This window comes from Haliaeetus leucocephalus, unplaced genomic scaffold (genome assembly GCF_000737465.1).
Source record: "Haliaeetus leucocephalus isolate CR32 unplaced genomic scaffold, Haliaeetus_leucocephalus-4.0 Scaffold262, whole genome shotgun sequence".
Classification (NCBI taxonomy): domain Eukaryota; kingdom Metazoa; phylum Chordata; class Aves; order Accipitriformes; family Accipitridae; genus Haliaeetus; species Haliaeetus leucocephalus.
Window position 1 is genome coordinate 5,837,438 of NW_010972698.1, and position 26,877 is coordinate 5,864,314.

The 26,877-nt window shown below is 34.6% G+C and overlaps 1 protein-coding gene across 2 annotated transcripts in view; it reads right to left on the reverse strand.

Moving 5' to 3' along the window:
* Positions 1–26,877, reverse strand: part of THOC2 (THO complex 2) — a 55,982-nt gene that overhangs the window by 22,865 nt on the left and 6,240 nt on the right. For both annotated transcript variants that reach the window (XM_010568974.1, XM_010568973.1), the window contains exons 2-19: positions 25,805–25,863; positions 23,487–23,578; positions 22,232–22,283; positions 19,895–19,965; positions 19,050–19,171; positions 18,090–18,223; positions 16,240–16,406; positions 15,541–15,633; positions 12,902–13,057; positions 9,135–9,307; positions 8,789–8,984; positions 6,196–6,237; positions 4,782–4,912; positions 4,593–4,694; positions 3,230–3,314; positions 2,095–2,188; positions 1,525–1,605; positions 1,154–1,250 (exon numbers count right to left, since the gene is read on the reverse strand). In XM_010568974.1, coding sequence (XP_010567276.1) covers positions 1,154–1,250; positions 1,525–1,605; positions 2,095–2,188; positions 3,230–3,314; positions 4,593–4,694; positions 4,782–4,912; positions 6,196–6,237; positions 8,789–8,984; positions 9,135–9,307; positions 12,902–13,057; positions 15,541–15,633; positions 16,240–16,406; positions 18,090–18,223; positions 19,050–19,171; positions 19,895–19,965; positions 22,232–22,283; positions 23,487–23,578; positions 25,805–25,863 — 1,947 coding nt within the window. The remainder of the gene's footprint in view (positions 1–1,153; positions 1,251–1,524; positions 1,606–2,094; positions 2,189–3,229; positions 3,315–4,592; positions 4,695–4,781; positions 4,913–6,195; positions 6,238–8,788; positions 8,985–9,134; positions 9,308–12,901; positions 13,058–15,540; positions 15,634–16,239; positions 16,407–18,089; positions 18,224–19,049; positions 19,172–19,894; positions 19,966–22,231; positions 22,284–23,486; positions 23,579–25,804; positions 25,864–26,877) is intronic.

A 26,877-nucleotide genomic window follows, 5' to 3' on the forward strand; every position in this document is an offset into this window, starting at 1 on the left:
TAAAAAGCATTGACCCATGCCCTCCAAAACAGAGTTTTATATTTAAATAACTTACATTGTTTATATTTTTGTTTGCTTTTGCAACCATAAGTATGTTTTCTGTCTAGTAACTATGCAACACCAGCATATACTCCAATTCAAATACTTGAATGCTCCAGTCCTATGGAACTGTCACAGTGGTAAATCCATTTTATTTCTACAACCCTAAATACTAAACTGAATATTAAAAACAATTTGATTTTTTTTTTCCAGAAGTGTTAATACTTAATTCTGGGCAAAGACAAGAAACATTACTTACCCTTCCTCTGTAGCTCAATGTGATTGTACCATCATCAGAATACAAAACAAATTGGGGACAGGGGAGCACATGAGACTGAGTGTCTACATTGCAGGGAAGGGAAAAAACTAGATTTCTCAACATAAATACCCTAAAATAACATGCTGCGTTAACTCCACGGATAAGCTGTCTTTCAGTAAGCATATGGGGAGTCATAATAGAAAAAAGATGATACTCACCTATGTGACAAAAATAACACATTAAAATTAAATAAATAAATGAAACAATAATATTAAGTGATAATGATGGAATGACAAAAGGGAAAGGAAGATTTAAGTTGCAAACCTTGTTTAAAAAAGTTTGAGTTATGATTAACATTGATATATCAAGAAGCAATTCGACTGCCATTAAATAAACTGAACAAAGTACTTAAAATAATATTATAATGTTAAGAGCTATCCCTACAGAGAAGACATTCTGAGAAAGAAAAAACTAAATCTGTAACAGTCACATCCTTTTATATCACGGATACCTATTTTTTAAATAACGTACAATAATTTCCATGACAGTATTACAGACCAGCAGGGGTTTTTCCCTGTCTGGGTAGTTGTTAAGAAAACTGTATTAAAGTAAGTTACAGATCAAAAATCAGTGCTTCAAAAATAATGTGTCACAGTTAAACAATTAAAGGAAAAATAACATACTAAAGAGGGTATTATTCTTTCTGCTATTTAAATTTCTTAACCTTCCTGGTATTATGAAAGGAGTTTTACCACTACTAGACTAATTACTACATCAAGTACCCATGTATCAGCAAACACCAAAATAATACATTATAAAAATTAAGTTTATAAAGACCAGTTGTGCAACACTTGCCTTTTCCCAGCTTTCAGTTGGTTGGCTACATATTGAAGTAGACCAGCAAGTTCAATTGGGTATTTTCGGAAAACTGCACCACAAAAGCTAGCCAGACCTAAAGCAAGGAGAAACAGCTGTGACTGCACGTCATGAGATACTAATTGGTAAATAAGCATTAACGAAGTACACACACAAACACAATTTATTTTTGTAATACAAATAAAAAAATATTTTCCTATTTATTAAATTTGCCAGCTCTCTGCCTTGTTTAAAAAATTAGCTGGTAGATCCAAGTGAAATATTGATCATAATGATCAATAGTATGGTAGATCATAGGGAGGGTGAAGTATTTTAAACATTAATGTAATAAATAAAACAAGAATACTAACTCTGCAGCCAGCTTGAGATCGTAGTGTCATCATGCTTCATTCTCTCCTTTTCAGGGTTTGCCAGAGCTTCAATGATACAGTCTTTAGTAGAGTTAAAGAGAATATTTTTCCTCAATTTGTAAAAACAAAAGTTATACAGACCTGTTTTTCCAGCTCCACAATTTGTAATGTATGAACATAATATGCAAGTATAGCAAGCATAATATAAGGGATCCACTAACATAGTTATGGTATAAAAAAATAAAATCATGAAAGAAATGGTAACTTAAAAAGCAGTATTTACCTCACTATTTACAGGATCATCATGCCTTCAAGAATAGAGTGAGTGAAAGTAGTAAAAAACCCTTAAAAATGAAGTATAATTTTCGTAGCGTGAAAGAACAAATAGAGAGGGTTCTGTAACCCACTAAGAGGGCAAAGGTATTTGCAAACTTCACTGAAGTTTCCAGCAAAAAGCAGCAAATATAGAAAACAACAGAAGGTAATATTTACTCACAGACAACAGGTTTAATCTGGCTACAGCTGCAGCTTTATCAGTAACTAGATATATTGACTTACATAAAAGGATACATGCCAAAACATCGTAGTTCAGTGAAGTGAGGTATTTCAGTGAATCAACAACTGGAGTTATTAAGTTATCGTATTTTTGTATTTGTGATAAAATCTGAAAGTTACAAAAGACATTCAGCTGAACAGGAACAGTATTTCTTATCTTTCACATAATAAATCAAAACTGTTTAACAATGCTCGTCTTAAAAACCTACACAAAACATCCTTTGAAATCAGTTTTTCAGAAGGTCCTAAACCACTTTCAAAGTAATAGGTAATCTCACTAATTTATCTAGTACCTTCAAGATATCAGTGAAACATGTCTCTAACATGTAAAAACAATTCTGTATAATTATTTTTCTTCTCAATTATCAGAAAATAAAATCACGGAAACATTTCACTCTCCCCCCCCCCCAAAGATTTCTTAAGAATCCTAAACCTTAGCAGTAAGAGTTTCTGTTGCTACTTATAATAATAAAAAACTATTTTTTAAAAATGAACCTAGGTCATGAAAGAATACAAAGTAAACTGCGTTAATAAAGTTTTAGAATGTTCTCTTTGGTACATGACCCGCATGCATATGTGTGTGTATTACAGTATTAATCTCTTCAAGTAAAGTCTAAAAACTGGTAGATCAATAACCACAAATCACATTTGTGAGTAAGGTGGAGGTCCATCAACATACTTTACACCTCTCAAGCATTCTGTAGCACCAAGTAATCTTTAAAATCCTCTCCAACTTCATAGGTGTATTTCAGACTTCAAAGCTTTATGTTTTCTCTAAATGACCCTGATGTATCTTCATCACACACACATACAGCTGCCCAGAGCAACCTAACTTGAATTTGCATTCTGCATAACCTGATCAGCACATCCCTGTACCTCCGAGACCCACCTCAGCCATCTCAAATCAAATACTTCACTCCTATAAATAAGTGGATTTCATTTTCTGTGCAGTTGTGGTTGTTCAAGAGCTATTGTCATATTAAATCTCAGACCTGTGCACTACGAACAAATAATCATATTTTAAAATTTGCATCAAAAGTAAAAAATAATGAAATTACAACTGCCCTCTCCCTAAGACAGCAGGTCCTTTCCTATACTTTAATATCTATTGTTAGGATGAAATAGTATTCAAATACATGTAGATACACACATAATCAAATAAAATTGTAGGATTGCTGTGGCTGAGCTTCCCAATTTGCCTTCCAGAGGGTTTCACATTTTCCTTAGTTAAACGCCTGTAAAAGAGAACATACTTTATTGCAATAGACAAGCTAAAAGAATACTAAAACAACAGGTTAGTTCCAGTGAAGAAACACCTTTATTAGTTGCAGAAGTTAAATTCTCACTAGCAGATGTGTTTTTAAGAAACCTGATCATAAGAAATATTACTCCTCTGGGAATCTGAAATTTGTAATCCTGTAACATACATGGAGTACAAACGAACTAGTTGTCCCCATATTACTATGGACTGTATTCTAGTTTCAACTTTGAGCACTTTGCATTTCGAAGTTGTCAGTAAGACCTATACCACATATAAATATAGCATGTGACGCTGTTGATATCTCCTGCAAATTTAATTTAGCCACAGATCAGTCATTTTACATTTGTTACATTCTGCTCACTGAAAAACAGTATTAACTTCATAGTTTTACACTTCTGCAGCTTTCCCTACTGAAGATATGAACTTAACGTGAAACCTGAAGTCGATACACAAAGTAAATTGTACACGTAGCAATCTCAACAACTGACAGCATTGTGGCTCATCTGTACGATTGAATCTACTATACAAGAGAAGGGATGTGAAGTTTTACAGTCTATGCCAGCTATGCAGCAAGGCAGAAAAGAATCAAAATCACTGTTTCTAGCTTTCACAGCTGCAAGTCCAAAGTCTTTTACCCAGTAACAATTATTCTGTCTTGCCTACGTAGAAAGGTTCTAATTATCCACATTATAAAACCACAGCATTTGCTTTTGGCAGCAACAAATGGAGAACCCAAATCCCTGACAGTGATGTCAGAGACATTAAATTTGAGGTAAATCTGAAATTTTTTGTGAGCCCACTTGAAGATTAGAATTAATCTTAGAATTAATCATCCCATTCAATTCAACTTACTGTCCTACTTTCAAACTTACAGAAACAGAAACTGTGACAAGATTTTGAGACTCTTTGGATTAAATAGTCTCCATACCTAGAGGAAATATGTTGCACATTGACACTTCCATAAGCAAAGCAATTTATCAAACAGCAGCATACCCATGGAAAAGGTTTTAAATAATTTAATGGGATATTTTTCACAGATGAAATACCCTTGTTGGTGACAAATTTGTCTGTATCCTTACTTATTTGACAGTTTTTAATCACAGTACATTAAATACTTCATGAACAAGGATAATCAGTACAATTACTGAGTCATTAGAAAAGGAATGTATTTGTCAAGTTTTTTTTCTCCAGTTAGTGACATGCAATACACTGTACCACAGTTGTTTATTATTTATGGAATTAGAGAACTTACTTCATGATATATTTGGCTCGGTCTATGGTTTGAGCTTTAACTTTCACTAGAAGTGGGTGACTATTGTATGTTTCATTCTTCCACTGCCCATAAAGACGGTACCTTGAGAGATTATAAAGGAAAACTATTTTTAGTACTGACAATTCAAGAGACCACTTCCAAAGAATGGAAACAAATTACTCTACTCACCGGTACTGGTATGGAAAAGTCTTGAACATTCCCCATAATTCTTCAGACATGCATGCGTTGCAGTCCATCAGAGAAAGAGATGGCAGTAAGACTTGATCGGTAATACTCAACAAACAGCTAAACAGTATCTCCTGAGATAAAGACAAAAAACTCGAGGTAACTATCAAGTAAGTACATCAGAAGCAATGCTATGCATGCTATGCAGATATGCGCGAATTGCACATCTTAGTAGACTGATAAAAAACAAGTTTGCCACAAGATTAAGACTTCCTAACCAAAACCAACCAACCCAAAAAAAAAATCTAAAAAGGACTTAAAAGTATCTCCCATCATAAATGTTTTTATTAGATAAGTTACGGACCATACATACTGTCAATATTTTATTTGACTACATAAGGTATTTGAGCAAAGCTGCTGAAGTTTTCGGCAAGTTGCACTCATTTTCAAATCAAATAAATAATTTAAAAATTAATATACTGTGGACGTGCACGAAGTGCAACAGGAGAAAATAGATTTTGGCACCTACTTTCACTCTATTAAGGTATTCTTTGACACTTCCATTTTCAAAATTCTAGATTAAAACCCGAAGCCATTATACATGTTCCCAAAGCACAGTACCGATTTCCATGTTACCAGTATCCTATCCTCCCCCTTTCTTAAACATTTCTCTTTCCCACTGAGCTGTTAGAATAACCATAGCAGAAAAAAACCAAACACACACACACACCCGCCAAAACCCCTCCAAACAAAACAAACAAAACAAAACACAACCAACCATGCAACAAAAAAAAGCCAGAAGAGACTAATTTTCTCTGCAATGATTCAGGAAGTCAGGAAATCATGACAAGTAAGAAAGAGGAGTAATAAATAAAAATGAAAACTGCAAACTTCATACTGAAAACTTGCTTGTGGATTAAAAAAATTCATTGTGATCAATCTTGATAATTCAATAATTTAGAAAATTTAGAAAGAAATAAGTTAGCCAATAAAGAAAAATTCGCCATTGTACTATTAAACACCTCCCCTACTTGTAACTTCTCTTTTTCTCTATGCTTTTGCCCATCTTTATGATACAAGGGGCCACCATGAAAAGTGTATTTACATAAAAAAAAGCTGGAAGTACTCCAGCTGATTCCAAGCAAATAAGAAGTAGCATGCACTAGACTAAAAGAACAAGATTAAGTTTGAGGAATGCAGGAAAGAAAAAAAAAAAAAAAAAAAGAAGAGAGGACCAGAATACAAAAAAACCCCCTGTGACTGGCTCAAACTTGCCCATAAAAATCAAGACAAGTTCTATAGCATACATTAGTTAAAGCATAAAACTGTACAGAGAAAGAAGAGTTGTACAGTCATTAAACATTTGGTCTCAATTACAATATTGCATAAAAACCACCTTCCTCCAAAATAAACTCACCATTTTCTCTTTATCTTCTTGTTTGCTTCCATCAGACTGAAACTATAACAAAGACAATCATGTTAATTGCAGCATAATTAAGATAACAGTTTCAGAACAAGGCTACCTCAGCAAAAGCATGAACCTGAAGGGCCACATACCTACTAAGTGTTTAATTTTCCAGATCTGTCAGCGTTAAAACATTTTTGAACAGAAATCCAAATGCACAGATGAAAAGCACTGCTTACACATATAGGGGCTTATTACCTCTTTTTGAACAAAAGCGTACAAACTAAAGTATCAAAGATACTTACTATTGTAGATGAACTACTGAATTTTCTTACTGGCAAGAGGAAAAAAAATGCCCTAAGCATTCACCTTCTACCTAAAAAAACAAACCCAGGACATCCAACCCAATTATCAACAGCCATAGATTATTTTCCCCATCTTTCCTCTCACAATAATTCCCTCTTAAGCTTTTAGTCTTCATTATTAAGTTACTTACTTTTCTCTCTTCTTGTTCCACTCACCATCAAAAGCATATTAAGCTATCACACCAGTAAGTGCACAATTATTTTAAAGGTACACTTGAGCATGAAAGCTGCAGTGCAATGTTAGTAGTCTAACTTTTAAACTACTGTATGGGTTAACTTACAGTCAAATCACCTCCAGTTATAAGTATTTCTACTGTGTGTTAAATGTAGTTTCATAACTAGAACATGCTGATGGCAATAGTGCATTAAAAATAACTTTCCCTATGTTACCTTAACCACTCTGTCACTGACGAATTTCTTCATAGTTCCAACCTAGAGCAAATAGCTAAAATGTTGCTCATTCTTGTCAGAAACACATTAAACTATTATATTCATATATTCACAGTAAAACTGCACAAGAGATTCCTATAATCAAGTAATCTCCATTCCACTGTACATGTCCACAAAGAAACAAGGGCTTTCTCACAAACCTTCAATACTTGAACTTAATTACAAAGTAGTCCTAATAGTCTGCTGACAGCAGCAAAATGGATTACTCCCTTGAAATTACAATTTCCAAATTAACTGCATTGTCAGGGGAACATAGCGTTATCACTCATACACCAATCTTCTCACAGGCCAGCAAGAAATAAGCATGCTATAAAGCAAAAACATTAATCACTGGGAAATCTTGTCATTCTGGATGAGAAGATGCTGAGAAATCATCCCTCCTACAAAGATACGGAAGTAGGGGAAGATAGACATGCTTGAATTTACCATGATTTTATTACAAAGACAACTTGGAACCCAAACTTAGTGCAGCTTCCATCACCCTATCATTGCATCTTGGAACCTGATGAGGGCAAACTCTCTTGCCAAAATCTTTTAGGTTAGACAAAAAGATCAATCCCAATAATCATCTGTGTTCTTAGCTTTGCATCATCAAGTACAGCTGGACATGAAAGCTTCCCCTCAGGTGGTACGTAAATTTTGACATTCCAGTACTTGTTAGTTGTAGTTGAAATAAAAAATACTTCCAAGAAAAAAAGTTATAAAACTGCAAATCTCCCCTCCAGTACCATTTAGATCAACCAACCTCTCCAACTTTCAGTTTTAAGGTAAAATAACAAGCTAAGTAACAAAAACAGTGATTTTTAAGTTTGGGGGGGTTTGTTTGTTTGTTTTTAATAATAACAATAATAATTTTTTAAATTATTTCCAATTGCAAAGTTTCTCTGAGCTGCTATTTAAAAATAATTTAAAAACCCTCTTTTGTTGACTTGAAAATAAAACAAAAACTGCTACTCAAATTAGCAATTGCCAGAGAAGTAGCAAAAGAAATCACTAGCCTCAGTCTAAGCTACTGAGTACATTCCAAGGGAGTTCAGAATATAAATTCAACTCGCAGCCTTTTAAAACAGGTCATACCACCACTCTTTCAATATATACATGGTAAAGATATGGTCAAAAGACAACAACAAATCTCAAGGCCATTTTATTTCTGAAGTTGGCGACTTAAGGCTTTATAAGGTGTTTTAGATCTCCCCATTGAAACCATCCTTAGTGGCATCCAGAGATTTGTCACCGACACAAGTTCAAGAGCAGCAGCATTTTAACTGGCATAATGGGGACACCCCACTAATTAAAAAGATGCAACATCACCTACTTCCCAAGTAACCTAACAGGTGGAATACAAAGTACTATCTTAAGTACTGGATGTGTATTAGGTTATTGTTCCCCATTGTCTACACTGTCGCTCTAATAATGTAAAAGCTTCCATGCAATTAGTATCATATGTCCATTTTGTTTGTGGGGTTTTGGTTTTGTTTTGTTGGTTTTTTGGGTGGGGTTTTTTTTTTCCCAATAACCATACACAATGTTTTAAAAGATGAAGACCGTAATGAGAAATCAGTTATCACTAAATATTCCTGGTTAAGTGTCTTAAGTTGTTCATAAAAATGTTTGTTATGTTTATTGATCATAAAAATGATCAAGAATTAAAATAAGATTCTCCAAATTTGTCCTTAGTCAAAGAATTTTTTTTATGTTTCAGTATCTGAATATATACACAATTAGTAAGAATTGAGCATTTTTTGACATCAGCAGAACTAGTATTTCACAAGCTGTTCTGTCATACCAACCTCTTTCATAAATGCTTTTCCAAGGCGCACCACTTTTGCAAACAAAATGGGATCATGGGAGAGATGCGGACCAAGGTAACAAAGCATGTTGAACACTTCCTTTCTCAAGTCCTCGAAGCTGTCTGCTTGTTTTGGTGCTCTCTTGTTTGGCAAAGAAGAAATTGGTGACCCTTTAGCTCCTTTAGGTACACCAACCCTGAAAAATAAGATGTGCAGCATTTCACATGAAACAGAAGTGAAAATTTTAGAAGTGTACCAATACAGTTGGGCTTATTATTGAATTGATGGTTATAAATAAACACTAGTTTTCCCCTATGTAGCAACAGAATTCTACTTTTCACTTTACCTGCGGTACAGAGGTTCAATTGTCACATGTACAAGCTGGCAAAGGGCAATAGCAATAGACTTGTGTGAAGTAGCATAGAACGGAGGCATCTGATCCATAATACTTTGTGCATGCTGCCAATCGCCAATTTTTAATAAAGCTTCCAATAGACCAAGCTTCTGATTATCAGGAGGCTGCAAGATAACAAACAATTAATGAAAATGTGTATTCATAAAGTCTTCTTAATTCTTCTCCTTAAGCAGTATGCAGCTGTAATCCACAGCTAGAAAAAAAACCCTAGTATTTCAACTACATAATAAAAAAAATACATAAAATAAAATTCACCTAGGCATTTAGACAATAAGCACACTTCAAAAGCAATAATAAAGCAATCCATGCAGAATCTAACATCCAGATCAAAGAAAAAAAAAGTTAAAAATAAAGTTAAAAATAGAAGTTTATAAAGTTGTCTGACATGTCTGTTAGTGTACTTTTCAAAATGTCACAATCTATTGCAGCTTATTTCTTTACATGACATTTTAAGAACAACGCATTTAAGAATCCTTTGCGTTGTGTGTTGGTCTGGATTTAAAAGCACTGCCAAAATTTCTCTTGCAAAATCGGATTATTAAAAAAAAAAAAAACAAACCAAAACAACCAACACCAAACCAAACCCAAAACCTTTACCAGTCTCTTAGTTTGCCAGTATCATAAGTTTCACATTAGCATCTACTCTAGGAGAGTCTAGTTTTACGTACAAGTCTACAGGAAGTTTTCCAAATATCCCATTCTGCGATATAGGCATAAGAGGAAACAGGAATTTACAATTAAGATCATGCCTTGAAGCATTTTTACATGGGCATGGTATTGATATATTTTATTGTTGTAAGTTGGTTTTCCCTGGTCCTCAAGGTAAAAGTCTATTAGTAAACGACTAATGGTAAAGAATAGTGACTGCAAACTAGCTGTAACTTCAAGCCTAAAATGATGTTTACACCGAGGGAGGGAAGATGACAAGTCTAGGACAAAACAGTTAAGCATTTTAAGGCAAAAGGCCAGTTTTATTTATATCATGCATTTAGACAAGACAGACTGACAAGAACAAAAATTATTACAAAGCAGACGCTTCTGTGGTTCTATAGCTTGCATGGATTTTTTTTAATTTTTTTTTTTTTCCTTTTAAAACTTCTTTGTAACACTGGCAACTATTTTTCTGATAGTTTTGAAAACAGAAAACAGTCTACTACAAAGTAACATGCAGAGGAAAGTTTCAGAACAAAACAAAGTGCACAGATCTATTCTATATTCATGTAGAACTTATGTAGCAATGAAATTTTAGCCTTTCCTTCATGGGGGAGAAAAAAAAATATATGTGCACATCAGAACAAAATGAGCCACTGAAAGATGAAAAACATACATCTGCAATTAGAAATGCACACACTAATGTTATTTTACCACACAACTACTTCAAGTTCCTTTGATGCCAAGGATTCTCTTTTTAAGCTAATATATACTATTATAACAAAAGGGTACACTGATTCTTTACTAAAGCGTTTAAAAGCTTTACTTGTGCAGTGTACGCAGGAAGGTCGAAATCCATGTTCAATACAATTCTTAAATTACAAGTCATGTTATTACCAAAAAAAAGTCATAAAACAGTTATTTAATGGGTATGAACATACCCGTTAAAGTTCAATACTAGACATCATATTTTTGGCAATTTGAGTTTTTGGGGTGATTACTAACTGTATCAGAAACCATGTTTTTACTCACACAGTCTTTCTAGGCGTTATGTGTTAGTATGCTATTTCATTTCCAAAGCAGTCACTGCTCACACACACGCATGCTGCTTGACTGGGTCTCTCTTTAGGTAAGCAAGCTCTTCTGAAACATGCTCTCCAAAAGCAAAAGCATGCATGGCATAGAGAAGAGTCAGTCTGGAACTGCTGTCAAATCTAGTCATACTGCTGAGTTCTGTGACCTCTCAAGTATCTCCCTATTATTCAGTTAGGTCAAATGCATCTTAAGAGGCAAAAGTAGGTAATGTATTTACCAATATTAAATTATTCATATTAGAGTCATGAGACGATAATAAATTTTAATCACGCAAAATAAGCACTTTGTGGATTTAAAAGAAAAGTTAAGTCAGTAATTGTTAAACATTATTTTCCTTATCCAGGCATTTATTCCAGGGTACCATATCAAAAGTTGTATCCAGTATGCAGTTCTAATGTACCAAGTACTCAAATTTAGACTGTCAACAGCTTTCACATGTTGTTACTCTACTAATTGCTATGAAATGCACAGCTAATCACATACAAAAATACTAACACAGAAACAAGCTCTTCATGAAACAGCATGCATCGCATAACTGTGTGAAGTGTCACAGAAATTGTTTTTAAGTACAGCTCACCATTTTCCTATCACACAGGCTCAGATTTTGTTATTTGTCATTGTAATCTTTTAGAAAAATGTTGCAGTTTCTGCCACAGCTTAAAATTCCCTAGTACTTAATTCTAAAGCTTAGCCATAAAAACTATCTTAATTCTTCTGACATTACTTGCAATACATACACTCCCCGCGTCCCATCAAGAGTTTAGTTTCCCATCAGAACATGGTGACATGCATGCTTCAAAGAATACCAGTCTCTCTGCAGAGAAGGTGGACCAAAGCAATGTGGTATAATCAAAAGGGATATTGAAATAATGAGTGGGAGAGAGGTCAGAAACTTAAAGCTAGTGAAAGGAATCAGTTTAAGCAGCAGATGTGGCTGCAGTTGAGAGCCAGAGAACAGTGACTATATCAGCTGCCTGAAGGAAGAAATTGAAATTAGCTTTTTCAAGCTAGGCAAGAAAAATGGATGGAGAAAGGAAGGTCAGAGACGTACAGAACCAAGGTGGGGTAGAACAAATGGGAGTAAGTAGACAAAACAAATTAACATAATGAATCCAGGAGGATACAGAAAGTTAAGAACAGAAACTGGGAAGACTGATGGACCCCTCCCTGCTCTCCAGTACGCCACTTAGAAAATGCAAATATCAAGCTTTTATTTTACTTTTTTTGTTTTAAAAAAGATGTTTGAGCAGTACTTAGACACTCAAATGAAGATGACAACAGAAAGGCTGCTAAGAGATTAAATAATTTTGTTTTTAAAGTAAAGCTTGGACACACTGAAACAAATTAGACCTAGGGCAACATGAACAATACATGATGTCATAGCACCTTAAATAAAGAGTATACTTTCACACATACGAAGATACAGATCTAATGGAAAGCACAGCAGATAGTTACAATTAAAAGTGTTCAGTTAAAACCTTTTTCTACAATGCAGGATAACTATACCAGCATTCATAACTCTGGCAGTTCTATACGTCCGAATTCTTGATTGAGAGAAATAAATTCTTACTAATGTCCTTATTTTTAAGAAATCCATTAGGATTATACTGTCACAGGTCCTAGAAAACACAGCTGTTAAAAGACTGTGAAGTATATCAATGCTGGGTCATACCTATTGGAGCTGATACAAAAAAAAAAGGGGGGGGGGGGAGGAAAGAAATTAATTAGCCCTTGAATCAAGAACATTAAACCTCAAGAAATCCAGAACCCCAAACCATGCATTTTTGCACTTCTTATATTGAATGTGCAATCAGAGATAGATACAAGCCTTCCAAGTACATAACTGTCCATGTTTCAAAAAATACAAAAATGTTTTCATAACAATTATTATGTTTAGTTTAAAATAATTTAAAATCTTTTTCTTGGGCAGGAAACTATTCAAAGGCACACACCTTTTCGGTTTTCTCCTCCTCTTTTTCTTTTTCCTTCTCCTTTTCCTCGGTCTTTTCAGAGGATAAGACAACCATCGTAAGTTTTCTGACAATTTGCTTAGCTTCCACTATCTCTCGCTTGTGTTCCTCAATGATGGCATTATCCCCCGGAAGAAGCTAAAAAAACAGAACAAACATTACATCTGAAAATTCAAGTGACCTATTGCTACTTTTGATCACTTGAGCTCGAAGCAGAAGTTTGTCCTTCCCTGTTACTAATCAGATAAACTTACTCCCTGAAACATTCCTTTCCTTGCTACCATCATCCCAACAAGGAAGTATACTATTAACAGACTATTCTGAAATCAAGGATTCATGCAAAATAATACTGTTCTACTTCCTCACAACCATTAGTTGTATAAGCTTCACTTCCCCTCTCCAATTTACCATTCAGCTGTAGCTTTGTGGTGACAATTATGCACATACTTGATAACATTTACAGAATTCAGGGTCTTAAAACAAAGTGAATATTCAAAAGCATAAATTTACTTGGTCATCTAAAGGAAAAAAAACTTTCATCAAAGAAAACCAGGTTACCCACTTAAACACACATTTTGATTGCACTTTATTTTAAAGGAATACCATTTAAAGCCTACCAAATTTCCCATTTATCAGCAATGTGGGTTAAACACATGTAACATCTGTTCCTTGAAAACCATCTTACATTAAGAGATACCCGGTATGATAAAACCTTAGACCAGTCTTGTACTTGAGAACTATCAGAGTGAGGAATATAAACCTACACTCAAAAATTAAAAGGGCAAGTTGTGAGACAGAACAAAAGCTCTTTTTCTGACAAAGCCAAACTTCAGTTTGATTCCCAAAATCATGCTCAAACTTTAACTGCAAATAAGTAATCAAAACTTGCTGTAGTCATGACCTCTTTGATACAGTAATCTTTTTTTCTGTTGTTTTTAACAGGGGAAGATTTTTACTGTTTTTCCTCCTCCCAAACTGACAGCAGAAGAAGGAAAGACTAAGCATCACCTTCTTCAGAGAAAAGATAGTAGAATTCCTCAATTTCATAGAAATTTGGGGAAGAAAGAATCCCACTTGAGGAGGTAAAAAGGTTTAAAGAGCTCACTCTTCTCATTTGAAAACCCAGGTAACCTACTGACATTCACAAAGAAATACCTAGTGTGGAATTTGCAAGGGTTAAATCACATCTTCAGGATGCAATACATATTATATATGGTTGTGTGTATATATACACAAACAGAAACCAGTTCTTACAGTCTTGTAAGGGGAAGGGAGGGCAGGGCAGAGGTGGGAAGAACATTCTTTATATGAATGATAATCCTGACAGCTGCTATTATATACAAGCTGCACAATATATACCACTTAAGTCTCAACACCTACACGCTAATTATTTTCTTGAAACTCCCATAGCAAGTTAAATTAAGCCTGAACTGAAAATAGGAAAAAAATGCCATCCTAAACATGCAAAGACAGACAGAAAGACTGGCAGAGAAATTCTGGAATCAAAGTAGATTAAAAGTGAGACTGAGAATCAACATGACAAAGGTGAACAGTATAAATAAATGCAGGGACCATTCTAGGTCTAAGACTGTCAGAAAACATGCCCATACCTATACAGGTCTGAGCTGAGATTGCACAGGTCACTGTAATTCTGAGTCTGAGCATTTGTTTGTAGGCTTACAAACATTTCTTAACAAACTAGCATTATTATCATGCATTGTTCCCTCCCCACCAATTATCCAAGACACACACTGCTCCTCTTGCTCCACCTGACACACTTTTAGCCAAAACACTCCTATGAAGCCAGAGACAGCTTTTGACAAGTCAGATCATGACTAAGGCTATTAACTGCCACACAAATTAATGGCAAGACTACATTCCAAAATTTCCATAGCTCTAACTAGAGCTCATTTCCTTGATTCCAGTGGAAGAGTTAAAAGTCTTAAAATATCTATGGATATTCTAAAACTAAAAATTGGTGTATAATGTAAAATTATTTTGATAAATGTAACATCCTGTTTACCATCTGCCAAACTGGTATGTTGGTTGGCTTCTAAGACTGTCAGACTGGAGAGGGTAAGTCTCTCTGATTAAATCTGAGCAAGTAACTCCATTTTCCTCTTTCAACCTAACAAATGGTGAGAATTCTTGTAGATGGAATGAGAGGCCTATTCAGGAATACGTAAGAGTTTAAAAAAAAATCCTACTATTAAACTAAACAAAGAACACTAAGAGCTGATCATCCTACCACTTCTTTCAAAAATTGATCTTGTGAAGCAAAACGCTCAAAGGGTCTAGATCTTAAAGAACGTTACTTGGGCATTTAAAGCATACTCAGGCATTTACCTCCTACCTCCTATTCAGGCAGGAGGTAAACAATCTGGAGGATGCTACACAGATTATTCAAAGAAAGTGTATCAGCATTTGTATTTCACTGTGTGTTGATTTGAATATGCAGCATTAGAAAGTGCTGGAAATTTTAAAAGACATTAAACATGCACATATGCAGGTATTATACAGTATGTCCTGAATCTGAAGCTTTAGGAATAGGGTAAAATATCTGGCTTGCTTTTTAAAATTTTCTTAGTTTTGGCATTTGACAGAGTAGCACTGTCACTTACATGAACATAAAGATCTTCCAAATCTATGAGATTATGTTGCAAAAGGACAGCAGCAACTCTGTATAAGGAGGAAGGTGTCTCACCACTTGGATCCTAAAAAGGACAAAATTGCAAATTTAAGAAAAAAAGCAGACCACTGCAGAAGGTCATGAAACAGAAAATAAACTACTCAAAGTTCAGATGAAACATTAATCCACAGTTCTCCTTGTTATCGTGTTATTTAACTGCTGTTACTCCAAAGCCACTAGACTTAACTGCAATACACAATCAGAATTTTCAGAAACAAAAACATTTAATTATCTTCACACCTTATGGTGCTTGTATGCAATTCCTAATCGTACATTTAAAACAACCTTTAATATTTTAACAAATATGAACAATGACTCCCTTGCAAACACGCTCTTCGCTCCTGGGAACAAGTCTTCTGTTCATAACGTACAACCTCTTCTTTAATTCAAGTCTTTATATAACTATACAAGTTCAAAGTGAAGGTGTCAAGACTGTTTTCAGCTGTCTTGGAGAATGCTAAGCACTATCCTCTAAAATAAATTAGTGACTTCCACTCAACTCATGAAATTACTGCTTTTAATACTGGAATTTTACAACTTGGAAATTAATTTCTATGTAAAAAAGAAATCTGCAGCAACACTGAGTAGAACCAACCACCGAAAAAAAAAATTAAGAATGGAAATACATTACCTGATAAAATTTGAATTTGAACCCAAGGATATGGCATAGAGTTTGAGGTTCACACATGTACATGTAAGACTCTATCAGTGGTACAAAGAAGTCATCATACTCAGGCCTGCACTCATAGACTTCTAGGATAATATCCAAAACTCTGTTAGGATCAAGGTTAAAACATCCTAGTGGAGAAGAACAGAGTAGAAAAGCTTAACATTGCTACTTTTCATCTTCATTCTGTTACTAAACCACAAATGCATTAGTTTTTAAAGTTAATTCTTTTCAGTTAAAATTGAGCCTGGATTTATCTACAGCAAAACAATCTGTATCATCTGTACATACAGCATCAATTGTTTTGACTTGTGTTGAATATTGAATTAGGCAAAGATACTAAACAGGACTTTCAATTCAGATTACAGAAAAACTAGAAATTACCATCTTAAAGTGAACATTTAATAAGTAAAACCCCAACCTCACTAATACCACAGTGCCAGCAAAAGGCATGGGCTGCTTCCTCTCCCCTTGTGCTGGCACACATTCATGCAGTCACACAAATCAGCCAGCTAGAAATCATTTTACACCCCAAAAATTGTTCTGGTTTGAGCTAGACCCTGATCCACCTGGTTGTACTGTCCTGTCAATTCAGTATCACTGCTAGCATTAGGGAGAACGGTTTGTTTATTTTGAGGGGAGCAAGAGGAATGGTATAGATCAGCTTAAGCCAATGTTGTAATCATACCTGTACTTTACTACATTAACATTTCCACCAAAACTCCAGGAGACGTGCTTGAGACAGAAATATTACTTGTATCAAAAGAATCCACATCTAGACTATTTTCTTCACTGTGCCATGGGAAGTTTTATCCAGGCACATCCACTATGCAGACAGATAATTGCATCAGTCTTTCCTCCCCAAAAGCCATTTCCACTACACCAGGACCTACTGCAAGTCAGTACTTTAAAAGAATTGACAATTTATAGGAAGTCTATCTGCAACTCCTAAAATTCCAGAAGACAAAAAAATGTTTTGTTATAGAATTCCTCAAAGTGAGTGTATATTTTTTATAGTAATCACTAGCAAAACCATCCTTTTCTCTAGCTCTCGTCCAAAACAAGTATTACTATTACAGGGATTTGACAGTCTCAGGTAAAAATCTGTGATAGATGAAAAATTATCTTTTATAAAATAGTAACATAGCCTTTTGACTATTACTGCACTGGTACCACATGAAACAGGCACTGATGATATTGTATAAAACTCTTCATTCAAAAAGGAAGTGTAAAACATGGGGAATTACAGATATTTCCTGTTTTTAATGTATTTTGCACTTTGACTGCAACACTGTCACCAACACTCAACTTGGAAATATGGACAAATCACAATCAGAACTAGATAAAGGAAGAACATTTACTACTTATTTCTTTTCAGAAGGAATCACTTGTTCAACTGCTTTAAGACTAAAAGAATATTCATGCATTGAATTGAGAACCTTAAAATAGCAAAAAGCATTACTTTGTTATGCTCCAACCTGCTTGCTAAAAGATGACAAGCACATCCTCAAAAAACACTGCCGAAATGAATCAAAATCACTGCATGCATATTTGAGGCTGTACTGTAAATTCAGTATCTAAATTATGTTTAACTACACAACATTCCCCAAATTAATTTTGCCACAGAAGCAGGAACTTCCAAATGTCATGATTCTATCCAAGGTGATCTACCAATACGTGTTATTATCACACTACACGCCTGCATGACGTATTATTTGATCCACAGATGATTTCAAACAGTAGCCTATATTCACTCTCTGTAGTTGTAAGACCATGTAGGAAAACCAGTGCCCATATTCCTTCAAACTCCTTACCTATTAAAGATTTGATATTTTCAAGGATTAAATCACTAGTGATATTTCCAGATAAGTCTTGGCCCAGTTCTGCAATGAGCTTTGCATAACCTTCATTCTCCTCTCTTAACAAATTAAACTTCTGTTGCTTATAACTGCAAATAAACAGAAATTAAACACTATTGTGTAACACATGTCCACAGTGAAGCTTATTTATGCTCTTACCAATATTAAATGTTATAAAAAATGGTAATTTTGAACACATTTTTAAGAACTTGTAATTTACTTGAGCTATTGCAAAAATTACAGAATGCAGTACAATGAATACGTGCGAGGTAGCAAGCATTCTCCAAACAAATCCAGCTCTTCTTTATTTCAAATGCAGACTATTTAAAAGCAAGATTATGCTTATACTTAAGGGTAAAGCTTGTTCTTACACACTATGTCGCAGAACTGCTCTGTAACAGTCTGTGCTTAAGGACCTATTCTAGTTTCAAGTGGTGTTCTTGGAGATCGAGACTGAAACATTGGATGCAGAGAAAAAAACAAACATACACCCACAAAAATATATCCTGTGTTGCCAAAACTAATGTAATTACATTTGCTTATTTATGAAAACAAATGTGTATGCTTAACTGATGCAACAACAATAATTAATTTTCTTATACTGCAAGTTCACATTTGTCACAAATAAAATTAAATACTAAGTATTTAATCTGCACATACGGAATTGCTGTAGCAAAAGCAGTAGCAATAGGTGACATTAAAAAAAGATTTTACACTTCTCAGGAGTTTGAAAACTGAGCGGGCTAACAAGGTTCTTTTGTCAATGACAAGTTAAAGTGCAAACCACATTTCCTAAAGAAAATTGAGTATTTTATTAAAAGAAACATTACTCATTGTTAGAAAACATTGTTACCAGACTAATTACCACTGTACCCCCCCACCCACTCCCCAAATAACCCTTGCCCCAAAACTTACAACAGTTTTGTCTTTATTTTAACAGATTTCTGATTGAACTGTTGAGACTGCTTTATAAGTCCTAATGACTCCAGTGTCTCTGGATCTAAGCGCTCCTTCAGGACAGTGTCAGATACAAGATACTAAAACAAAAAAAAACAAAAAAATACATCAGATTGTCAATTACAAAGACCTAAAAAACATCTGATTATTACTTTAGGCTACATATGCGTTCTGACTATGAAAAAAAGTTCAACTATCATGATATACCATGATACTAAATGCATTCTGCTTTGAAGACAGACGTGGACAAAACTGAGAAACCATTTAACTGAAACTGAAATTCTACAGTGGTAGATTTTATATACAACAGCACCTTGAAGAAACAAGCCCTAGAGACTAATTGCTGTTACAAAGTACACATTGCAAAGCATCTAGGGATATTATTATCAAGAACTGTATTTACAAAGCTTATACCCATCCTCTCACATTCTGGGAGAAAAGCCTTGGTTTTGTATGCTGAATTTTCCTACAAATCAAGCTTATTCCATGTGGTTAGGAATGCCACTTCTATATTCAGAGGAGGTTGCATAAAGAAGTAGTCTAATTCAAAACATACTTCAGAAGCAAAATTTCCATTAAACTGACGGGAAAAGTTTCTCTCAACACTCTTAAAAGAATTCAAGGGACAACTATACTATATTACTCTACCGTAACGCTTTGAAAATGCATTTTTAAGGTATTCAGGAATTTGTTAAAGCATTTTAATAGTCTTTTCCAGGGGGTAGGCGCTTCAAAACTCTCTGATTTTTCGTGTCAGATTTTGGCATATACTTTTACCAAAAGACTTTCTAAGTGCAACTTACCAAACAGGCTAATACCAGTTGGGTAAAATGATCCCTCTTACTTTTTTCTTCTAAACAACTTGTTTCAATATCTAGTATAAAGGAAGATGGAAAAAAAAAAAAAGGGAAAAAGAAATCATTACTTGTAGAATTTATAAGACTTTCTTCTTTTTATACCTATTCCAACAAATTCTAACAATAACACAATGCAAAGCAGCTTGTTTATAACATGTGAGCTTCTTGCCACTTTCCAGCTATTCATCCACCTCAAGATCCACAGAATATTTTGATGACAATTCTCACACATCCACAAATAGCATGAAAAGGTAAAACAGGAACCGGAGGAATGCCATAATAATTTTTCTTGCCCTTCTCTCTGTTGCAATAAGGTTTATGGCTAGCATTAAGAATCAATAATAAGCACGAAAGAAGAGAATTATGAATCGCTAAAAAGAACTGTGTGATCCTAGCCTTAATGTAATGTTCTAGTCTTTTTCCCTGTGTCTTCAGAGTAACTACCATTTACTGCCTGGTCTGCAGTCTTTTACTAGCTCTGCTTCTGTATTTCCATTCTTTTCTTTTGCATTGTCAATTACTGAATGCAATTCATAAATTCACTCCTGTGGGAAGACAGTCCATAAAACAATGGCCAAGGAAGCACACCTGTCTAAAGTAGTTTAAAAAAGCACATCATTACAGGAAGCAGGGAGCTGCAAAAGGAGTGGGAAACACAATGAAAGAATGCAAGGCAGACATTACAAAAAAAAAACCAAACAACAACAACAAAACAAACCAACCCCAAACCAAAACAAACCAACAACTTAACATCCCCCCTGCCCCATACCCACAGAAAAACTAGACCCATAGAGAAAACATCAACAACAAAAATCTGAGAAAGAAGCTCCCAAACAGACTGAAAACCAATGATGTAGCAGTGTGGCAGTGGAGGCAACAGACTTGCCAGATCAGTCTGGACCTAGCAGCCAAGCCTCTCAGCCAAAGAAGAATCTGCTGAAAAAAATCAGTCCAGGGAATGTGGAGGAGTGGATAAAGTTGATAAAATTCTCATATAATGAAACACATTAACTATAAGATGAGGACATTAGGGTAAAAAAAAAATATCCTGATAGTAGCAAATACTGGTTAGAGGGAAAAAGTGTTAGAGGAAACTCATTAAAAACAAGCAAGAAATTGTCAAATGTCCTTTATTCCAGAGTTTGAAACCTAGCTCCTCAGCCATACTATTTCTCTGCTACTAGTGGAGACATGGCATTTGGCTACATACTGATTTTAAGGGGCGGGGAGAGCAAAAAAAGGCGGGGAGAGCAAAAAAAAGCAAAAAGGCAGACAGATACACTAGTTTCAGTTATTCCAGTAGTTCAAGAAGCAACTAATCTAAGTTTTCTAACCCAGCTTAAAAAACGAAAGGGTACCAGTGTAATCCTGCATTATAAAAGCTAATTATTACAAAAAGATTATACAAGTACACAGAATGAAACATTATGAAAAAAAAGAAGTCGAAATTCGTCATTTAGATGTTACAGAACTGAGGCTGCACATGGAAACTTAAGTAGGTGCCTCTGCACAGGCAGCCACAGCACAGAAGACACCACACTCCTTCAGTTTACATAACAACCAGGATCTGTGATGAGCAGACTGTCAAAAGAATTTGCTGAAATTTGTTGAAAAAAAAAAATAGAGACATAGAACAAGATAGAAACTGCAAGCAGTTAAAACTATGATCTGGAAAAAAGTATACAGGATAAAAATTTTAAAAGCATGAGAGAAACAGTTTGGGATTAACATTACAACATAAAAATCCAGAAGTTATTACCAGGATAAGAAGTACACATCTTTAAAGCCTGCTCGGTTGGCAGATAGTAACTTGGCAAATTATGTCATTTGCCTTTAGATTTCTGGACAATTAGTACAAGCTCCACTTCACTAAGAGTGACTGTACAGACAAAAATATTTACAGAACATATTCTGAGAACAGAGGATCTACCCACCAGTAAGTTGACTTTTACTAAAATACTTATAAGAATGATAACAACACTAAGTCACTGATTCCATTAGCTAACATCCAACAAGCTAGCTCCTTTTAACTATTCTTGGCAGATCAATTTCCACTGCCTGTAATAGGTAAACTCCTGGAAACTGTAACAGAACAAAGCAGAATGAAAAAGACATTAACGACTGAGATGCAGATACTCTGAGGAAAAAATCAAGACACATTTTGTAAAGAGAAGTCATGCTTTACAGATTTAATGAAATTTCCTGAAGCCAACAAGCAAACACAAAAAGCATGTTATTTCTACAAATCTGTTGCAATGCGGAAAGTAAGGGAACCTAACTTACCTAATATGCAGAATACATCAGCTAGGATAGAAGGCATGTCTTCCCGAAATTCCTAAAAAAGAAAAAGACCACACTTACTGAATACAGAAACTCCAATAAGTACACTTAGAAAATTCTTATTCCATTATATAAAACAACACTTCATCATATAAGTTCAGTAATAATAATCTGTGTTATTAATCTGATTATATGAATAATAATTAATAATTCAGATCAATTCATGAAGAGGCGGCTCCATTATTGACTAATATCTAACGTAAGTGCTGTACTAATTATTGATATGTAATGAAATAACATAATATTTTAATGTAATTTAAAAGATTATCTAGTGGCCATGGACAAAACCCTCTAGTTACTACCCCCAGTTCTCTAGTACAATGGAACTCCCTGTCTGAAGAACAGCACCAGCCTATACAGTAAACTATACTTTCTCAGGCACCAAGCAAATTACAATTTCCTACACTAACTAAAGATCAAACATTATCATGTTACCCCAACAGCAAGGTGCACTTCAGCCTTGACTACTCTCAAACCCAATGCAGAAGCTTAAAAATGTAAAAAAGTGATTCTATAATAGATTACTGCAAAAGGTATTTTTTCTTCATGGTCTATACATGTCAAAACAGCAATCTAAAAACTCAAAAAGAATAAGAAATCATTTTTAGAAGATATTTCTTTTGTCCCTTTCTTTTTTTGAGAAACACCAACATTTGGTAACCTTAGAAGTTTAGAGGAAAATACCCTTTTCCCCACTTTCTCTATTTATCCAAAGCATTTTAAGAAAAACTTTTTCAAACAAAAAACAAGTCTAATGCATTATTTTAAAGGCAGTCATGGGACTTGAACAACTCAATAGTAAAATGGCAGATGCCCATTGTTACACTGCAAGAAAGATCTAAATTATAAAAACCAGTAGGTGGCATTACAGACATGCTGCGTAAGCAAGTGAAATCTATTTTTAGCATTTATTAGAAACTTCAGTCTTCGTAGGCCCTTAAAAAATTATTTAATTTTTAATTTATGCTAAAATGAATACAGCTATTCCTCACCACAAAAAGCAGAAGAAAAAACGAAACCCTGACGGACTACATATATTTCAAGTGCACACAAATGAAGAAAAAGGACTTGACAAGAATGACTTTTTAGACATGGAAAAAGAAGTCTGTTGAATTATTATCCTGCCTGATTTTCATTCGAACTTTCGTAACAAACTAAAAATTTAGTAAGTCTGCAATTATTACAAATCTATACTTACTATGACATCACCAAGAACATTAGAAGCTTGATCATGCTTTAAGTTTCCCCTGACAACATGGTATGCGAGTTCATACAAAGCCTGTTGGATGTCTGTTGAAAGAAAACAGATGATTAAGAAACATATTAGGTAATCCTTGGTCTAACTTTTAAAGCAATGTTTACAGTAATGCTGTAGACTTCAGACACCCTGCAAGTAAAGAGGATATGCTTCTCTTATCAATGAGGGGGATTACTTTATTACTGCTGATACATTAAATTTGAGCATCAATATATAAGACTTCACACAAGCAGATAGTAAGAGATGATCCACTTTCCCTAGAGAGTTTATGGAATAACAGTAAAATGGGATGAAAAACTAGTCCTGCATGTAATTACTTAAGTCTTGGCAGTTGGTTTAACAAAGACACCTTTAACTTATAATTCACATAAATATATTATACATATATACACACACACATATATATATAAAAATATAATACATAGAAAACATTCCAGTACTTTTTCTTAATCATATCTCATCACAGATATGCTTTCAAAAACCAGTTCTCTAGGAGAAAGTAAAATTTAATTGGGAGAAAAAAAATGCTTAACAAGGATTTTTTTTTAATTTATCTTTTTAAGGAAAATCTCCCATAACTGAAGAATGCTGTTTTACAAAAGCTTATATTAAGCCAAAACACTAAACAGAGGTACTGCATTTGAGAAAAAACTTGCAACGTTAAACATGGCGGTTGCAAAAACAGCTATGGTAAACTAGTAAGGAATTGTTTCTTAAGTAATACACCACAATGTTGCTATACTTTCTAGTATATGAAAAATAAAAAAACCTCATGCTTTCACCCCGCACTTGTACCATGTGGTTTGCTCAATAAACAATATTCACAATGGGTATACAAGTTACAGATCTTAATGACTTAAACCAAGTACTCAATAACTTTGTGACTGCAGACCACTGTAGCTGCATTAGAAGCAGATTGATTTATTTTTTAAATGGACAAGTTAATTTTACCTATCACAGTGCTTTTGGCAAAGAACACTAACTGCTAAACACTTGAATATAGCAGGATTGGTTTAGACATCAGTTCTCCATAAAACATAACTCTACTACTTTGAAGGCCAATTCAAGAGGACAGTTTGGTGCAGTACCCAATTTAATAACTTATGATGAACCCAAACCAGCCATAAGCATACCCTCAGACATGCCTCTGCAAGTGGCTCCCCACATTGTGGAGAATTTGGTGCACAGGTACACAACCAAATCTGGCCTGTCTCCGTAAGTTTGTGGTTGGTATACCGGATTTCAATTAATGTCCTTCTGGAACTAAAAGGCAGAAATGCAAGTGCCAGTGCAGTTTGCAGAACTGGATCCAGGTCACATGGACTGAAACAAATACTCAGCAGTCAGCACCTCACTCCAGATTATCCATATTTTCACATTTTTTCCATCACCAGAAGGACTTCAACTATTTCTACTGTCTATTAGTTCCTCCAATATAGCCACTGCATGTATCTACCTAGTCATTCCCACTGCATCTTTTAGATTCTGTCAGCAAGAACAAAGAAAAAGAAAACAGCATATAGAAACTGTCAACCTCTCTCTAGAACAGAGAATATCTGGTGGCCTTTCTTCAAAAACTTTAGGAACAGTGATTTTGCTTTGTTGAACAATAAATTCTTCTTACTTATAATTTACATTGAAATGTTTTGGTTTATCTTTTCTGCTATTACAATTGCCCATTATGACTATTTTAGCAACAACCCAAAGCACCATCAAAACAGCATAGCACATTTGTGGTCTTAGTAATATGGAAGCTTTTCTTTCAACACATTCTGCAAAGCAAACAAAAATTTAATTTTTCTTTAAAGATTTCTTAAAGTGCAAATTTAAAACTTAAAAACAGCTGTGTCTTTCACTAACAAAGGAGAAAATGCCTAACTCTGGTACTGTCGTAAAAATTACTTTCTGCAGTATACTATCGCACTTGCATACATTAGTGTTCATAAATTTAACTTTCAGAATAAAATCTAGTTGTATGTTGAGTTTGCAAAATGGAATTCCATTTTCTATAGCACAGGCCAAGTACTGGACTACCCCACCACCATTTACTACTGCCTAAGAAATCTCTCACCTGGACATCTGAAGACAGACCTAGCTGTGGATGTTTGTATTGCCCTACCATCTGTAGTATTCGCCTTTAGCGTGCATTAATGGTCACCATATATGAATGTTCCAAGCAGATACATGCAGGGGTACCAGGATCAACTGTTTCCAGGCTTTTATTTAATTCAAAATAACCAAACCCCCACAAAACTTACCTCTGAAACCCATAGTATCATGGCTTTTGTTTTCACTGAGAGTGCGACATAGTTGCACGCTGAAATAAAAGAAATATATAAAAAATGAGAAACCACACAAATAGTTAGATATTAGCATACACACAGGAACATTTTGGGGCTCTTTTTTTGTTGCTGTTCTGGCTGAAATAACTTCACATTTGGGCCGTTTAAATGGCTGACTACATTTTAAATTTCAAAGAGTAAACACTAATTCACAGAAGTTCCACAGCAAGGAAATGCAAGACTCCCAACAGTTCTCATACACATATATATCACATACTTAAAAAAATATTCTTCCTAACATTATACATGCTTACACACAGAAAAGGGAGAGTACAAGGCAATTTTAGTATGTGAAAGGAACCATGGAAGTGCTAGCATTAACCTACTACTGTTAACCAATGAGGAAATGCTTCTCATAGAAATACTATGACTACGATCATTTTCAAACTCCGACCTGTAAAAAATTTTTAACATTAAGCTATGTGCATGATTTCTTGATGCAATGTTTTAGCAATGGTAAAACAGAATTTTACCTGTTCTGGTCACTAAGAGAATCCACTATAGGACGTAAAGACCTGTCACATTACGTTGTCTTCAGTCACTCTGAAAGCTCCCTCAAATTAGCCATATGTAAAAAGTACACTAAATACTGTACAGACTGTTCCATGAAATAAAATAATAGTTGTGTGTGCTATAAAATAAACGCTTAAGGAGCAGGCTTCTCCACTACGCTGACAGCTTAGAAATGGACATGCTTCCAAGCTATAAGGATTTTCCCTCTCCTTTACCACTATTGTCACCCCAGCATGAGGCTTCAAAAGCAGTTTCACATTTAGAAGCAATAGTATTTTAAAAAAGGTAGTGATTTACCTATAACAGACACCAATGAATATCTTAAGCATTTTCTTCACACTTGCAAATTTTCAACCAAAAGTTTCACATATTTTTCATCAAAAAGTCTTTCATGTGCAGAAACTGAAGACAGTATCAGAGTTACATCATATTCCTGCATAAGATGGCAAGACTACAATTTCCTGTGGGAGCGATTT